Consider the following 12,240-nt stretch of genomic DNA (forward strand, 5'->3'; position numbering starts at 1 on the left):
GAACTAAGGAGAAATTTCCTGCCAGTGAGAACAATTAATCAGTGGAACAACTTGCCTCCAGATATCATGAATCTCCAACACTGGAAGTTTTTAAGAAGAGACTGGACTTTTCTCTATCATCTGAAATGGTGCAGGGTCTCCTGCTTGAGCAGGGAGTTGGACTAGAAGACCTCCAAGGTCCCTTCCAACTCCGTTGTTCTTGTTATAATTGTTACATCTCCTTCCTTCTTCACTAAGCCTGAAGAATCTTTTCTGCAGGGTCAAAGAAAGAAAACATGAGCAAGATGCCACTGCAAAAACACTTGTGGGCAAGTGGCTGGGATCTCTCTTGATGCAGAAGACAAGGTGGAGCCCAGGTTTATTTGTTTGGCTGATTAAATTTATATGCCACCCATCACAGTATCCTTCAGTAGTGTGCTGAATTGAAGTTTAGGTGAATTCAGTGGGAGGGTCTGCTTCCCAGTCCAGAATTTTTCCAGGCTCTACTTCTTCATAAATTGCTTCTGAAGCGGACCAGCCCTTTGAATCATCCTATTCCCTAAACCATGATTTCCAGCTCGTTTGAGCTGTGATGCTGGAGAAGGCTCCTGCCTATTCCTTGGACAGCAAAGGGGACCAACAAGCAAGCACTGGAGCGCATAACACCAGACATGTCCCTGGAAGGAAAAACCACGAAACTGCCTCTCACTTGTCTTGGCCATGTCATACGGGGGAATTAACTGGAGAAAGCAATGATGTTGGGAAGAGTAAGCAGTAAAAGGAAACCAGGCCATTAAAGAAAATGTTAGCTGGACACCATCAAAGCTGACACCCATCAGAGCATAGAAGAACTCAAAGAAGCATTTCAAAATCAGAAAATGTGGAGAGATCTGGCAGATAGAATCACCAAGAGTTGAACATGATTGAATGGATAACCACCTCACTCCTCCTCCTCCTCCTCCTCCTCCTCCTCATCATCATCATCAGCAGCAGCAGCAGCAGCATCGTCATCGTCATCATCACCACCACCAAAGAACAACTCAAAGAAGCATTGCAAGGTCAGAAGATGTGGAGAGACCTGGCCCATAGAGTCACCAAGAGTTGAACATGATTGAATGGATAACTACCTCCCCCCAGTCCTCCTCCTCATTGTCATCATCATCAACATCATCATCATCATCATCATCACCACCACCACCATCAAAGAACAACTCAAAGAAGCAGTGCAAGGTCAGAAGATGTGGAGAAACCTGGCCCATAGAGTCACCAAGAGTTGAACATGATTAAATGGATAATCACCTCCTCCTCCTTCTCCTCCTCATCTTCATCAACACCAAAGAACAACTCAAAGAAGTGGTGCAAGATTGGAAGATGTGGAGAGACCTAGCCCATAGAATCACCAAGAGTTGAACATGATTGAATGGACATCATCATCATCATCACCACTACGACTACCACCACCATTTCTGGCCACCACCTATGTCATGAATGCTAAGCTGTCCTCCATAGATGTTCTAGCATGATCCTGTTTTCCATCCTCCCAGAATTCCACCTCTTATCGTTCTCTGGGCCTGACAACAGAAACTCCATCCCTGCCACTGAATGCAACAAATTGCAGCCAACCACCATTAACATGGATGGCAACTTTAGACCATCTTCATTAGCCCTCATTAGCATATAACCGTGGCCAGTAAATCATGATTATCTGATTGCCTGCAAGGCTTCAGGGCAGCATGCAGCTCAGTCGAGACACAATTATGGCCAATCCCAAAGCATTTAAAGGTCTACCACACCTCCATCCTTTGGATGGGTTCCATGCCAAGAGAGGTTCTGCTAAGCACCATAATTTCTGCTTACCCTTTCCGTGCTTGGTCTTCTCAGAGATCCGTACGGCAGTTTGAGAAGGAGTCTCGCCCGCCCATTGAGAGTCACAACTGCCTGCATCACCATAGCAGAGTGCAAAATAACACGCGTGTCCATATGTGTGCCCATGAATTCTTAGACCCCCCAAAGTCTTCTTCTGGAATGATTTACGCAGTTCCCGGTTCCCAAATATCAAGTAATTCAGCGATCGTTTTTGTTGTTAATTTTTTTTTTAAATAAAAAAAGCAAACTGCAGACAATGCATCAACTTGGCTTGGTTTGAAACAAAGGAAATAACAAGGAAGCTGTTTTTTTTTCCCAAGGGTTGTTTCAGGAAGCCTCTCTCTACATCTGGTGGCGATTATGCCGAACATAACAGCTTGGCTTTTTGGAGCTGGAGAAGCGAACCAGGTCAGCGGTTTAATTAAAACTGTATTTGATTTCATGATACATGTCACTGAGTAGAGACCACCTCCCCTTGTTACTCTTCTCCTCAATAATCAAATGTGCCCTCCCCAAAACAATAGGTCAGGCCCCACCATCTGGTGCGGAGATTAACGTTAAACCCCCCCCCCCGTTCAAATTCTGCTTCCTTCTAGAATTGAAATAATAGAATAGTGTTGACTCTGCAGCCGAAGAAGTCTTCCGTTGCTCACAAAACACTAGGACCACAATGGATAGAAAACGAACCATAAAAGTGACAGTGCTAATATTTTAGACATCAAATGCATTCTTTTGGAGCAATTTTTTCCTCTCTCTCTCTCTCTCTTTTTAAGTTTCTCCTTCTAATTTAAAACATGTTTAATTTCTTCCTCTTTTTCAAATTGAATCCGTGCTGCACAGAATACTTAGTTCTTCGGTCTCATATGGCACGTACAAAACCGGGTTTAAAAATACACGCTACCTTCTTATAATGGAGACTAAACTGTATGATGAACAGCAGAAGGAACTAGGTATCTCTAGTCCAATGAAGAGAAGGACTAAGCGTGACGTGATAGCAGTCTTCCAGTATTTGAGGGGCTGCCACAAAGAAGAGGAGGTCAACTTATTCTCCGAAGCACCTGAAGGCAGGAGAAGAAGCAACGGGTGGAAACTAATTAAGGAGAGAAGCAACCTAGAACTAAGGAGGAATTTCCTGACAGTGAAAACAATTAATCAGTGGAACGACTTGCCTCCAGGAATTGTGGATGCTCCAACACTGGAAATTTTCAAGATTACAGTGGAAAGCCATTTGCCTGGAATGGAATAAGAGCTTTGTGCAGGCAAGGAGCTGGACTAGAAGACTTCTGATGTCCCTTCCAATATTGTCATTCTATATTTTATGTTCCAATGTCAACATTTGCCCTATTTCTTACCTTTTTTAAAAAATCCTTCTCCAATCAGTTTCTATGGTAAAGCCCAGATGTACCAGTGTATTAAAACCTTGAATTGCATCTGGTTTGATTCCAGTTAGAGACATGATATCTCACTTCTCTAAATGATCATAACCCTTGCAACATATACAGGGAGGGTGGGGTTTATTTCTGGGACTTTTTCCATCCGTTTAGTAGCATGCACTGAAATACAATTAAACAATGAGTCATATCCATTGGTGTGGTGGTATACCCACCCACGTAACAAGCAATAAACCCCTGCTTTCTCGCAGTTGACTTAAAATGTTATATCTCACTAAAAAAAGTCCCTATAATGATTCAGGCAGTTGCAGTAGCTGGCCAGCCAAAGGCTGCCCATCTGTCAGCTGGCAGCCCAGATTAGCTCAATGAGCAACGTGATCAGGCTATTGTCTCGTACAATGCTGTTGTGTTTCAAACGTGCTACAAGAAAATGTGTGTTGTATAGATATGTGTTTGTGCGAGAGAGAGAAACCGAGAAAGGGAATGCACGGTGTATTCTCCCATCTCTCGCTGGCTTCTGAATGCCGGTGACCCAAGTTACGTCCTAATTGTAACTTTCTACCGTTTGGAAGGATAGTCTGTGTGGATCAAGCATGGCCTCATGATCTTGGTCTCTCCAGATGGTTCGGTACAGTGGTGGGTTTCAAATTTTTTTACTACCGGTTCTGTGGGCGTGGCTTGGTGGGCGTGGCAAGGGAAGGCTACTGTAAAATCTCCATTCCATACTGCAAAATCCCCATTTCCTCCCAATCAGCTGGGACTCGGGAGGCAGAGAATAGATGGGGGTGGGGCGAGTCAGAATTTTTACTACCGGTTCTGTGGGTGTGGCTTGGTGGGCGTGGCAGGGGAAGGATACTGCAAAATCCCCATTTCCTCCCGATCAGCTGGGACTGGGGAGGCAGAGAAGAGATGGGGGCAGGGCCAGTCAGAGGTGGTATCTACCGGTTCTTCGAACTACTCAGAATTTCTGCTACAGGTTCTCCAGAACTGGTCAGAACCTGCTGAAACCCACCTCTGGTTCGGTGGCTGAAAAAGCGTGCAAGGGAGAGTCACAAAGCTGATAAAGGCTCTGGAGGCTAAATTGTATGATCAAACGGTTAAGTATGTTTATCTTATCAAGGAGAAGGATAGAGGGAACATGATAGCAGTCTTCCAGGACAACCAGCTAAATATGAGTCAGCCTTGTGCGGCGGCAGCCAGAAAAGCCAACGCAATCCTAAACTGCATTAACAGAGGGATACAATCAACATTTTAAGTGAAGTGCTAATACCACTCTATAAAGCCCTAGTAAGGCCACACCTAGAGTACTGCATCCAGTTTTGGTCACCACACTATAAAAAGATGTTGAGACCCTAGAAAAAGTGCAGAGAAGAGCAACCAGGATGATGAGGGGACCGGAGGCTAAAACATGGGATGAATGGTTGCAGGAATTGGGCCTGGCTAGTCTAGTGAAGAGAAGGACCAGGGGAGACATGAGAGCATCTTCCAATATTTGAGGGGCTGCCACAGAGAGGAGGGGGTCAAGCTGTTCTCCAAAGCACCTGAAGGCCAAACAAGGAACAATGGATGGAAACTGAACAAGGAGAGATTCAACCTAGAAATAAGGACAATGACAATGAGAACCATCAATCCATGGAACAGAAGCTGCCACCAGAAGTTGTGGGAGCTTCATCACTGGAGGCTTTCAAGAAGAGACTGGACTGCCATTTGTCAGAAATGGTGTAGGGTCTCCTGCTTGGGCGGGAGGATGGACTAGATAACCTACAAGGTCCCTTCCAACTCTGTTAATCTAATCTAAGGAATTGAGGAGCTGTCCCAGAGAAGAGAAGGTGGACTTAAGTCTTCAAAGCATCAGAAGGCAGGAGAAGAAGTAACAGATGGAAACTGATCAAGGAGAGATCCACCCTAGAACTAAGGAGGAATTTTCTGAAAGTTTGCTCCGTTACCGGAGGTTTTCAGGAATAGACTGGACAACCATTTGACCAAGAGCCTTGATAGTACAGTGGTTTAGTGTACCCTGTTATTAACACAGCTGCCTGCAATTTCTGCTGGTTCGAATCTCTCCAAGGCTCAAGGTTGACTCAGCCTTCCATCCTTTCTAAGGTAGGTGAAATGAGGACCCAGTTTGGGGCAAATGAGGGGCAATAAGCTGACTTTGTATGAAATATACAAAAGAATGAAGGCTATTGCTTAACGCATTGTAAGCCGCCCTGAGTCTCCGGAGAAGGGCGGCATATAAATCAAATTAAAAAAAAAAAAAGATGGCATAAGGTCTCCTGCCTTGAGCAGTGGGTTGGACTAGAAGACCTCTGAGGCCCCTTCCAGCCTTATGAGTCTATGATTCTATACCCACAAAAGGTTGCTTGCTCCTGCTGTAGTGGTAAATGTTGCCAACATTGTTATAAAACCTGCTTGTATGATTTCTGTCCCGGTCAAGTCAGATATAGCTTAGCTGGCGTGTATTTGAACCCACTGACTTCGATCCACTTTCAGATTAGCAGTTAGCATCACAGTGCAAAAGGGGAAGATATTTATCAAAGCAGGACATGAAAGAGAAACCACATTCAGTATGGAGAGGGACATTCTGTTATAGAGGCTAATTTCCAGCAAAGTGGGGGAGGAAAATCATCTTCCATTCACTTTCTGAATGCAGAACAACAAACTTGGAAGGGACCTTGGAGGTCATCTAGTCCAACAACCTGCTCAGGGAGGAGACCCTCTATCATTTCAGATAAATGGCTGTCCAGTCTCTTCTTAAAAACCTCCAGTGTTGGAGCACCCACAACTTCTGGTGGCAAGCTGTTCCACTGATTAATTGTTCTCGCTGTGAGGAAATTTCTCCTTAATTCTAGGTTGGATGGATTTCTCTTTAATGATCTTCTACCCATTGCTTATTCTCTATTGGAGAATAGGCTGACCTCCTCTCCTCTGTGACAGCCCCCCCTCCCCAAATATTGGAAGACCGCTTTCATGCCTAATCCTTTTCTTTGTAAGACTAGACAGTTCTTGCAACCATTATATGCAAGCTTGAATTTTTCAAACAAAAAGCAGGGAAGAGAGAGAAAGAGAGAGAAAGAGAGAGAGAAAGAGGGAGAAAGAGAGAGAAAAAGAAAGAAAGAGAGAAGGTGGGAGAGAAAGTGGGAGAGAAAGAGAGAGAGAGAGAAAGAGAAAGAGAGAGAAAGGAAGGAGAGAGAAAGAGGGAGAAAGAGGGAGAAAGAAAGAGGGAGAAAGAGAGAGAGAAAGAAAAGAGAGAGAAAGAGGAAGAAAGAGGGAGAAAGAGAGAAAAGAGGGAGAAAGAAAGAGAGGGAGAAAGAGAGAGAGAGAGAAAGAAAGAGAAAGAGAGAGAGAGAAAGTGGGAGAGAAAGAGGGAGAGAGAGAGAAAGAGAAAGTGAGAGAGAAAGTGGGAGAGAAAGAGAGAGAGAAAGAGAAAAAGAGAGAGAAAGTGGGGGGGAGAGAGAGAAAGAGGGAGAAAGAAAGGGAGGGAGAAAGAGAGAGAGAAAGTGGGAGAGAAAGAGGGAGAGAGAGAGAAAGTGGGAGAGAAAGAGAGAGAGAAAGAAAAAAGAGAGAGAAAGAAAAGAGAAAGAAAAGAGGGAGAAAGAGAGAGAGGGAGAAAGAGAGAGAGGGAGAAAGAGAGAAAGAAAAGAGGGAGAAAGAGAGAGGGAGAAAGAGAGAGAGGGAGAGAGAAAGTGGAAGAGAAAGAGGGAGAAAGAGAGAGAGGGAGAAAGAGAGAGAGAAAGAAAAAAGAGAGAAAGAAAAGAGAGAAAGAAAAGAGAGAAAGAGGGAGAAAGAGAGAGAAAGAGGGAGGGAGAGAGAGAGAGATTTGGCTGACATAGCTGCACTCTCATTAAAAGGCATTAAAGGAAAAAGGCAGCAGCTTGATGTGGGAAATTCGGGATATTAAAGCTGCCAGCCCTTCTTCCTGATGACTTCCATATGGGCTCTGCATCGAATGAGTGGCTGCGGGTGAGAGACAACGAGGAGGAGAAAGAGAAGGAAAAGGAAACCAGAAAAGAGGGAGGGAATGTGAGGTTTATTTAAACATGGGTTGGTTTAGGATTACACGGCTGGCCTTGAAGACGAAGGGAACGATTTCTCCAATCTTTTTTTGAAACACACACACACACACACATCTTTGGACAATCACTTTCCTTTTGAAAGCAAAGGGAGCCTATTAATCAGGAGCGACTCCGTTGCAAAGAATGCAGATTGTCCATTATTGCAAGTGGAAAAACAAGAATAAATATGGATGAGGACCACTTCAATAAGGAGAGAGGCCCCTTATTCTTCCCACCCCCATCTATGTATTTATTTGCACTTCTAATGCTCCTCTCCATCCAACGGACTGGATCGAGGGCGGGGTAAAGCAAAACGTGGAATTAGCAGGTAATGAAAACAGGAGAAAACAAAAAATACGCAAGGGATCTAAAATGCCCAATTAACGTGGGGGGGTCTCTTATCGTTGCCTAAAGGCAGAGAAAAAGAGGAGAAAACTCAACTGTAATTAAAACTCAACTCTGTCCATCTTCAATAAAACTGAACACGGCAATCCTCAGTTCGTTTAGTGACCTTTCAAAGTTACAACGGCACCGGGAAAAGTGACATATGACCATTTTTTTACACTTACGACCGTTGCAGCATTCCCCCTGGTCACGTAACCAAAATTCAAGTGCTTGTCAACTGACTCACATTTATGACAGTCACAGTGTCCCAAGGTCACGTGATCCCCCCCCCTTTTGCGACCTTCTGACGACCCAAATCCGTGGGGAAAGCCAGATTCACTTAACAACAATATTACTCCCTTAACCCCTGCAGGGATTTCCTTAACCTAAGCTGTGGCAAGGAAGGTCACAAAATGGAGCACACTTCACTTAATACGGTGTTTCGCTTAGCAGCAGAAATTTTGAGCTCAGTCGTGGTCATAAGTCAAGGGCTGCTTGTATTTCTCTTAGATGAAAAGTATTGGGCAGATCATATCCTTTGTGTATGTTTTGTTTTTAAACTCATTTAACACATTTTGTTCTCCTTGGAAGCTGGAGAGACTGTAGCATGAAGGCCACACGATCCTATCCAGTGGTGGGATTCAGCCGGTTCGGGCCAGTCCGGGCAAAGCGGTAATTAAATTGCTGGCTGGTTCCGCCCCTCCCTGCCCCTTCCAGGAGTCCCCATGCACCCCATTTTGGCTCCCAGGTAAGTGCAGAGAGGCCTCTAGGCCCAAAACTGGGTGCGGGGTGGAGCACCCCCCCTCTGTGGCCCATTTTCGCTCCCAGGAGGCTTCAGGAAGGCCTCCTACTAGGCCCAAAATGGGGCACGGGGAGCGCATTTCCCCCCCAGCCCGTTTTTGCTCCCAGGGAGGTGCAGGAGGCCAAATGCTAGGGTTGCCAGGTCTGCTTCCAAAAAATAGCGGACAAGCGGGGGGGGGGAGGTTTAAGTAGTAAAAAAATAAAAAAAAATTTTACAATTAAATTATATATTTTCTTACAAACATTTTAACACGTATTAAAATAATCACTTCAAAACCTTACTTAAAATTCAAAACATCAAATATATTGTAATAATATGTAAAATATTAAATTACATTTTAATTTCACTATAAAGCTTTTGAATAAAAAAGATGTCCACTATTTTGTGAAAAAATAGTGAACATAATGTGAAAAAAGCGGACTGTCCACTCAAATAGTGGACACCTGGCAACATTACCAAGTGCTGCCACGCCCACCATGGCCACGCCCACCCAGACGGTCATTAGGGCAGAGAACAGTTTGTTAAATTATTTGAGTCCCACCACTGAGATTCCCATCCATCAGCAAGCGAAGGCGATTGCATCAAATTGCATCCATTCATATCTATTTTTAACAGACTCCGTTAATGGGTGGCTTGTGGTTAGGACGAAGAGCAGGGAATTCCAGTCTCCGTTTGATTATTAAGTGAAACGGAGGTTGCCCTGTTGGGATAATGGACGGCGGTGATGATTGGACATCAATCAAACGTGGTCATAAGTTGCTATTTAAAGTTATGGGAGTTTGTTTAAATTTGTGGGCCACGTCAAAAAGGCTCCATATTTAGTTTCTCTGTGCTGTTATTGTACGAAGGGCATAGTGATATGGATTATTATTTGTCTCGTTTGTGCCATTGATTAAGATGTATTTATTATATTACCATTGATGTTTGAAGACTGTTGAATTAACATTTATTGCTTTAGACTTTCCTCTTTTTTAACTCGTGTATTTTGTACTAAGGGCATTTTAATTTCTGTTGGGTGCTGTTGTGGCTCCGTTGCCTGAGCCTGGACTATCGACAGATGCAGACTCTGAGAGTGAGGGAGAGGAGTTGGCAAGGCCTCCCTCTCCAGGACCCTCCTCTCTGGCAATGCCTCTGGAGGACACCGAAGGCCAAACGATAGGCTCAGAGCCAAGCACATCCCTGCAGCCACAGGTGGACAGCGATGAGGAAGATAAGTGCTGGCTGGACCCTTGACAGAGGCACAGGGAGAAGCGTGCACAGCAGAAGGGAAGGCGTGCCAGAGATTAGCTGAGTCACTGGACCACACCCCACAGGGTATAAATGTGGGTGTGGTGGCCGGTTCAGTTTGTGACGAGCAAAAACTGGAAATACTCCATGATCTCTGCGTTACTGGACTTTGCCTGCTTTATCGGACTGCATTTGGATTAATCCTTGTATTGTTGACACTCTGCCTGTTTTATCGGAATGCTTGCAGTCTAATCTTTGTTTTGTGTGAGTAAAGTCTGAATTGGCAGCTAGCAACTGGGTTGCTGCCAGCTTTATCTTCAAAAAGTTTTGTCGTCTGGCTTATTAACTCCGGGCCGTCTGTGGGTGTGTGGGTGTGGTACGGAGACAGAACAGGTGCTGCCATGAACCTATGTAGAGTTAAACGGTTGTTGCACAAACTTGTGTTGTTGTTTTTCCAGGTGCAGTCTTTCGTGGAGCACCAGCTGAGAAAACTGTGGTAATGTTCCCAGAGAAAAAGATGGAAACATTTCTGGGAACAAAAAGCCAATTCTCACAAGTTTTCCATTCACCAGACTGAGATTCAGCATCTAAAGAACAGAATAACAGAGCTGGTGGGACCTTGGAGGTCTTCCAGTCCAACCCCTTGCTCAAGCAGGAGACCCTAGACCATTCCAGACAAGTGGTTGTCCAATCTCTTCTTGAAAACCTCCAGAGATGGCGAAGGAAGGAAGGAAGGAAGGAAGGAAGGAAGGAAGGAAGGAAGGAAGGAAGGAAGGAAGGAAGGATAGCAGAATAATAGAGTTGGATGGAATCTTGGAGGTCTTCCAGTCCAACTGAAGCTCAAGCAGGAGACCCTATATCGTTCCTGACAAGTTGCTGTCCAATCTCTTCTTGAAAGCCTCCAGTGATGATGGAGCACCCATAATTTCTCAAGTTAAGTCATTCCACTGATTGATTGTCCTGTTAGGAAGTTTCTCCTTAGTTCTAGGTTGCTTCTCTCCATGATTCGTTTCCACCCATTGCTTCTTGTCCTGCCTTCAAGTGCTCTAGGTTGACCGCCCCCTTCTTTGTGATAGCCCCTCAAATACTGGAACACTGCTGTCATGTCACCCCTAGTCCTTCTTTTCCCTAGACTAGACAAATCCTTCACTAGACTATTCACTATTCACTAGAGTAGACATATCTGAGTTAGCTACCTCCTTCTGAATCCAGTATCCAGTTGTGCTGTCCATTCTATTCGTTACTCAACTTAAATATAAGGCTAAAATTTCAGTGTTTAGCGACTGCAGGAAAAGTCCTAGCAATCAATGCAAACCGAAGCAGCTTGGATGGGTTTCCTGCAAGCTTTTATTTTATTTTTTCTGCCCTAAGTTAAAAATGTTTAATGCCTTGCCAGCTGCAAACCCTTTTCATATTCCTGAAATAGTTGTGACTCACTCCAGATGAAGTTCCCTAGCATTAAACTGTCCTTCTAATTCAAATCCTGGGCTCCTTTATTATTCCTGAGTCAGTTCCACCTGTCTGCTCTCCCCCCCCTCAAAAAAAAAAAACCCTTGCAAACCCCTTTTTCTGACTACCGCACAGCAGTGAGTTACAAAATCTGTCTGGAGTGCTAGCAAAGTGAGAATAAAGTCCTTTGAAGTGGCTGCTCTAGCTTTAATTCCCCCTCCCAATTATGTTACCCTCAGTTATTCATCATATGATAACATTAGTTATTAATTAGCTTTGAATTTTTGCATCCCAGCAATGGTTCATTTTGGCAAAATCCATGTGCCTTATAGATATAGAGATAGATAGATAGATAGATAGATAGATAGATAGATAGATAGATAGATATGATAGAGATAGAGATAGAGATAGAGATATATAAAAAAGGTGAAGGTTCCCCTTGCACATATGTGCTAGTTGTTCCCGACTCTAGGGGGCGGTGCTCATCTCCGTTTCAAAGCCAAAGAGAATTCCAGACAGATGAACTGTATTCAAGAATTGGTCTAGCAAATGTTTTGTATGCTCTAGTTAGTAGTACAATTATTACCAGAGAAGAAGCTACGCAAATTAGGTTAACAACTCTTAGTGCCTTTTTGGCAAGGTTGTTACAGTGGGCTACCAGGCCCTACAAATCCTTCAAAGGATGTCCTGAATCTGGAAAGAACAAGAAAAATAAATTTTTCCGAATCGGAGAGAAAGAGACCCAAAGGACAACATCGGGAATCACCTTGAATTCTGCCTCTCCTGTTGCCTCTTGAAAGCCAAAGGGAATGACAGGTGTGCAGTGTAACACAACTCTGGAGTAATCGACAGAGAAAAGCCTGTCTTGTGAGCTCGTTCCCTCCGTCCATCACTCAGTCATCCGTGCGTAATTCTGCCACTTTTAGTCTAGTCATTCAGAGAGGGCAGCTCCAGTACCTGGACAGAGAGTTTAATTCCACAGCTGCAATCCAAGACCTCCTTGTATGTCCACTTAGAAACGGAACAACAGAATAATAATAATAATAATACAGTGCTACCGCGGTACTCATCATTAATTGGTTCCGGG

General features: G+C 44.2%; 1 protein-coding gene across 7 annotated transcripts in view; it reads right to left on the reverse strand.

The window, feature by feature from the left end:
• Window positions 1-12,240, reverse strand: part of FRMD4A (FERM domain containing 4A) — a 363,743-nt gene that overhangs the window by 215,758 nt on the left and 135,745 nt on the right. The window contains exon 1 of one of the 7 annotated variants that reach the window (XM_060694934.2): window positions 1,837-2,439. The exons of 5 other annotated variants lie outside the window; for them this stretch is intronic. In XM_060694934.2, coding sequence (XP_060550917.1) covers window positions 1,837-1,971 — 135 coding nt within the window. In that variant the 5' untranslated portion in view covers window positions 1,972-2,439. Of the gene's footprint in view, window positions 1-1,836; window positions 2,440-12,240 lie in introns of those variants that run through there. One more of the 7 variants, XM_060694936.2, reaches the window with a different exon arrangement.

This window comes from Pantherophis guttatus, chromosome 7 (assembly GCF_059756535.1).
Source record: "Pantherophis guttatus breed Tessera chromosome 7, ASM5975653v1, whole genome shotgun sequence".
Taxonomy (NCBI): domain Eukaryota; kingdom Metazoa; phylum Chordata; class Lepidosauria; order Squamata; family Colubridae; genus Pantherophis; species Pantherophis guttatus.